Source organism: Psittacula echo, assembly GCF_963264785.1.
Source record: "Psittacula echo genome assembly, chromosome: 2".
Taxonomy (NCBI): domain Eukaryota; kingdom Metazoa; phylum Chordata; class Aves; order Psittaciformes; family Psittacidae; genus Psittacula; species Psittacula echo.
The window spans coordinates 52,022,531-52,028,162 of record NC_137737.1 but is presented as its reverse complement, the minus strand read 5'-3'; the positions used below and the strand labels follow the sequence as shown (position 1 = coordinate 52,028,162).

The window sequence follows — 5,632 nt, the reverse complement described above, 5'->3', positions numbered from 1 at the left end:
CAGGGCTCAGAGTGCTGCGGCCACCGGAGCGGAGCCGCCCCTGCCCGGCCCTCCGTGGGCCGCGCAGCACCTCACCGTGCGCCCCGTCGGGGCGGCAACACCCGGCGGGCCCCCAGCAGGGATAACGGGTGGCTGCGGGGGAAGGACCCCCCTTCCGCCTCCTCGTCTCCCTCCCTGCGGGACCAGCGGAGAATCCGCGTCCCCCAGACGGCTCAGCCTCACATCCCTTCGGCCGTCCAGCCGCACTTTGGTCCCTAATTTTATTCCCAGAGGAGGATTCTCTTAAAGACAAAAGGCAAAACAGCACAGGCAGCTTCCCCGTCTTCAAGAAGCGGGGATGTGGGGGGGTCCGGAGAGTGACGGGCAGGAGGTTTGGGGCGGGGGGGGGGGAAGCACTGCGTTTCTGGAGATCAAAGCCTCCTGTCCGACTGCGAGAAGGACGAGTCAATTACCGCCGCTGCGGAATCCGAACCGCGCCGCGGGGAGGAGACGCTCCGGGCAGCCCGCAGGCACCGGGCCGGGCCGGGCCCTGTATCGGCCGGGCCCTGTATCCCCCGTGCTCCCCCCCCGCAACCTCCCGACCCCCTTTGTATCGTTGCCGCTCGCTTAATGTTATTTATGCATTTCTGCAAGGAATTATGGGATGCCGCCCCCCCCCTCCCCCCCCCCCCCGGCAGACAGCGGGGCAATTAAACCCCGATAATCCAGCGGTGGGGGGTACTGAAGGAGGGGCGCTGTGCACCCCGCGGCGGGGCTCCCCCCTCCCCACTGCCCCCCGCGCATCCCCTCGGCGGCCGGGCCCGGCTCGGGGAGGGGGGAGGGGCGTATGCGCTGTCACTTACCGGAGCCCCGCGCACCACGTGTGCGCATGCCCGCTTTATCATTGGCCCGAGGCACGTGTCGAAGTGCCCGGGCCGGCGACGTCACCGGCGGGGGCCCCGTTAAAACCTAAAGGACAACAATCCGGACTGGAAGTGTCCGGGCGCGGCGGCGGCTGCGGCGGCTGCGGCGGCGCGGAGCAGGGCGGGCGGGCGGCAGGGCGGGACGCCCCCCACCCGCGGCGGCCCCCGCATGTGCGGGCGCGGGGCGGCGCGGGGCGGCGCGGGGCGAGGCGCTGCCGGCCGGAGCCCCGCGGGGCGCCGCTCACCGCCCTGCCCTCCGCGGGACACCACCGGCTGCTGAGAGCCCGCCTCCAGCCCGCCCCGGCACCGGACCTCGGCTTCTTTTTCTCGCTTTAACACCCGCCGTCCATCGCACCCCCAGTTATTATTATTATTGTTAATAATAATATTTTCCTCCTCGGATGAGGCGCGGCGGAGGCGGTGGTGGCAGGGGCAGAAGGCGGCAGCGCGCCGCGGGACCGAGCGGCTGAGCGGCGGCAGGAGGCGGCAAGCGGCGGGCGGGAGGACCGGAGCCCGTGTGTTTTTATTTTTGGCCAAGTTGGAACTGGTGGAGGCTCGGCTGCTGGCTTGGGGGTCTCCTGGGTTTGCTTCGCTCCAATTGTGCTTTTTTTTTTTTTCTTTTTTATTACTATTCAATTTTTAATTTTTCTTTTTCTATTTTTTTTTTTTTTTTTTTTTTTTTTTTGCAAACTCTGGATTTTGAATGCCGGGCGCGGCCAGGAGAAGCGAAAGCAAATAGACACCTGTGCGTGCGTGTACATATATATATATACATATATATATTAAAACAAACAAAAAAAAAGATTAAAATAAAGAACAACCGACTGCAGCAGCACCGACAAAACGCTCCAGGCAGCCGCCCGGCCGGCGGCGGGGCGGGCGGCGGAGCCGTCGGCGGGGCCGGCCAGCAGCATGGAGGAGGGCGGCCGGAGCCCCCGGGAGGAGGCGGCCGAGCCGCAGGAGTCCGGCGGCGACGCGGAGCCCGGCGGCGGCGGGCGGCGAGGGCTGCTGCTCCCCCCCGGCGACCCTCCGCACCCGCACCCTCACCGCATCACCAACTTCTTCATCGACAACATCCTGCGGCCCGAGTTCGGGCGGAGGAAGGAAGCGGGCGGCCCCGGCGGAGAGCCCCGCCGGCCCGGCGCGGAAAGCCGCCGCAGCCCCGCCGCGGCGCCGGCCCCCGGGGCTCCGCTCTCCGGCGGCGGGGCGGGCTCGCCGGGCCGGGGGGAGGGCGGCCCCGCCGGGCTGGCCCTGCACGGCGCCGCCAAGAAGGGGGGGGACCCCGCGGCGCTGGAGGCGGCCCTGAAAGCGCGGGGGCTGAGCGGCGGCGACCTGTCGGTGAGCTCGGACTCGGACAGCTCCCAGGCCAGCTCCAACGCCGGGAACCAGCCCATGCTCTGGCCCGCCTGGGTGTACTGCACGCGGTACTCGGACCGGCCCTCCTCAGGTAAGCGCTCCCCGCCCGCCTGCGATTCAGCTCCAGATTCCCGGCTCCCTGTTCCCGGCTTCCCTCCCCAGGCTCCGGCTGCCTCCGACCAACCGCAGGGCCGGGAGGGCAGCAGGAACAAACCCCGCTCCCCCTTTCCTGCTCCTTCTATCTTCCTCCTTTTTTTTTTTTTTTTTTTCCCCTCTCTCTTTTTACGTTGGGGAGTGATGTGTGCTTAAAATGGCCCTCAAAAGAGGGGAGATGAAGAACGGGTGCCTAGGGATGCGCAGAGCAGGGGGCACGAGTGGGAGCCGGGGATCCCTGCCCCTCCTCGTTCCCTCTCCTCCGCCGAGGAGGAGCTGGGGCCGCCGAGCTCGGGGCATTTCCCACCAACTGCCGGGGTTTATCAAAGAGGGAAGGGAAGAAAAACGCCACAAACCACTGGGTTTGGGCTCCCAGCTCAGCCTCCCGGGGAGCTGCCGTTCAGGAAAATATCCCCGCGCTGTGTTCTGGGGAGGGAGCGTGGATTTCCACAGGCCTCGCTTTGATCTGTTTTTATTTTTGTGTTAGCCAAAAGCAATCCGCGATGGTTTATTTCTCCAAAAGAGGCCTCGGAGCTGCCGCCGTTTCGTTTCTTTCTTTCAATTTCCCCCCATGTGCTGTAGATCAGTTCTGTAGGGGCCGGGGGACATTTCCAAGAGCCGGGGAACTTCTTCGGCAGGGTCCTTCTCTTGGCAAAGGGCTTGGGGAAAACCTCCTGAAATCATCGATAAAACATTGGGGGAGGAAACAATTCAAAACAAAAAGCCAGGGGGTAAAATGTCCTTCTGCTGCCGGAGCAGAGCTGGCCCCGGCAGATTGCTAAAACCCTCGTTAAAAAGAAGTAGAAACCATTGGGAAAGGCATGGGAAGAGCTGCTCCTAGGGATAAACAAAATAAATAAATACGAGGTTTTCCCTTACAAAAGCAGCGAGCTGGGATTTTCACCCAGAGAGCCGGGCAGCCGAGGAGGGATTTTAAAACGAGTTGAAAATTAGTTCGTAAAATCTGAAAACAAACTCTTCCTCAGAGGTAATATTCAGGGTTGAATTGGAATTTACTCCATTGTTCTCCAGTGCTCTCCTTTGTTAATATTTAATTAACATACATCCTCACAATGGCTCGGCCCGGGCAGAAAAGGCTCCTTGTGCTGCCGAGAATAATATTCCCGAGAATAATCCCGGCGATTCGGATCGGGCCGTGCAGCGCCATATGGGCACTGCAGCAAAGCGGTGGGTTTCTCCTCGCAATGTAAACAGGCGGCTGATTTCCATTATTTTTTATTTAATAGCCACCCACCAAATAAATGAAAAGAAAGGAAGGTAAAAATAAAGAGATTTCCTTCAAAAAAATTAAAATGTTTTCTTAAAAAAGGAAGAAAAGAAAAGGGTTTACTAAAAAAAAAAAAAAAAAAAAAAAAAAAGAAAAAAAAAAAAGAGGATTCCTTAAAATATATATAAGTATATATATAAATAATCTGCTCAGAGAATAAAATGTGGCTCCGTGACACTGCCTCTGGTGCAGGCTCCACTTGCCAGGCACCCCGGTATGAAAGAAAGGCGTGTAGATGTTTTTGGGGTGCGGAGGGAGCGGCCGCGATCGACTGGGGTTACCATGGGCTGAGGCTCCATTCCCGCCGCCTCCCGAGCATCCCCCGGCAGCAAGGGCACAAAGCAGGATTTGTCTGTATTGGGGGGGTGGGGGGAGAGATGTCGGTGGGGTCTATTCTTTCTTAGGGGCCATGGGGGGGTGTCGGAGCGAGGGGTGACACCCTCCCCTCATCCTCGCGGGATGGTGCGTGGCGTGGGGCCGCCCGCAGCAGAGCGTGGCGGTGTCGGTGCTTCTCGTCTCTCCTGGCCGTAGGTCCCCGGTCCCGCAAACCAAAGAAGAAGAACCCCAACAAGGAGGACAAGCGGCCGCGCACCGCCTTCACCGCCGAGCAGCTGCAGAGACTCAAGGCCGAGTTCCAGACGAACCGGTATCTGACAGAGCAACGACGGCAAAGCCTGGCCCAAGAGCTTGGGCTTAACGAGTCCCAGATTAAAATCTGGTTCCAGAATAAGCGAGCCAAGATCAAGAAGGCTACGGGCAGCAAGAACTCCCTGGCAGTGCACCTCATGGCCCAGGGGCTCTACAACCACTCCACCACGGCGAAAGACGGCAAGTCGGACAGTGAATAGCCAAGGGGAAAGGGGGATGGGGGGGCGAGGGAGGGAAGAGGGAGGCCGGGGGGGAGGGGGGGGGGGGCCTTTGCAGTCAAAGTTTATACAATGCAATAATTTAATTAAAAAACCAAAAAATAAAAAGAAGCGTAAGGGCCAGTGTATAAAGATTATACCAGCATTAATAGTGAAAATATTGTGTATTAGATATAATTCTGCAATATTGTATGTATATATAATTTACAGGTAAGGTGGTGTAAAAATCCAAGATATCTGATTATAAAATATTTTTTTGATTTTTTTTCCCTTTTTTTTTTTTGTTTGGTTGGTTTTGGTTTCGGGGATTTGGGCTGGTTGGTGGTTTGTTTTGGTTTGGTTTCATTGGTTTTGTTTTTTTCTCGCTTGTATGGAGATTTTAGACTCTATCTTTATGATTTATTTTTTTTTTTAACGCTTAAGTTACATTTTTATAGACTTAAGCGCAGTTTTAATGGACATCGGACGCTGTTTTTTGAAATTCAAAAAAAAAAAAAAAGAATTAAAAACAACTTTTGCTGAAGTCCAAAGATTTTTATTGCTGCATTTCACACGACTGTGAACCGAATAAATAGTTCTCCTATTTGTTCTATGAGTTTTACCCTTTTTTTTTATCACCCTTCCCCTTTTCCTTAATTTTATTTTTTTACTTTTTTTTTTTTTATTTTATTTTTGGGATGTGTGTGTCTGGGGCTGGCTTTGGGAATAGACGTGCAGAATTTAATTTAAAAAGAAGAAAATTATATATCAGTAACGATAGGGAAAGAAATCTCAAAGCACCGTCTTGAAAACTGCCCGGGTCCTTCCCTGAGCCCCTACTCTCTCCTCCCCCCCCAGCGAGACCCACGGGCAGGCGTGGATGCGGGATGCAGGGATGGGGTTAGTATCCCTTACTTACACCCCCCCTTCCAGGAAAATTTTGGGAAAGGGAAAATTTAGAACCCCCATCTCCTAAAAGCGAGAGCCGCTCCGGAATGCAGCTCTAACCCGTGGCCGCCCCCCGTGAAGGGGAATCGGGATCAGGACGGGACGCGGCTGACCGGGACCACCCGGTTCCTCTCCGTTAT

At 56.7% G+C, this 5,632-nt stretch overlaps 1 protein-coding gene across 1 annotated transcript; it reads left to right on the top strand.

The window, feature by feature from the left end:
• Positions 1-1,152: 1,152 nt before the first annotated feature.
• On the top strand, positions 1,153-4,547 carry EN2 (engrailed homeobox 2; the record flags this gene model as incomplete). The annotated part of the gene is made up of 2 exons (XM_080610343.1): positions 1,153-2,349; positions 4,231-4,547. Exons 1-2 carry the CDS (start codon positions 1,815-1,817, stop codon positions 4,545-4,547), a joined length of 852 nt encoding a protein of 283 aa, XP_080466469.1. The 5' UTR covers positions 1,153-1,814.
• Between the last annotated feature and the right edge of the window lie 1,085 nt (positions 4,548-5,632).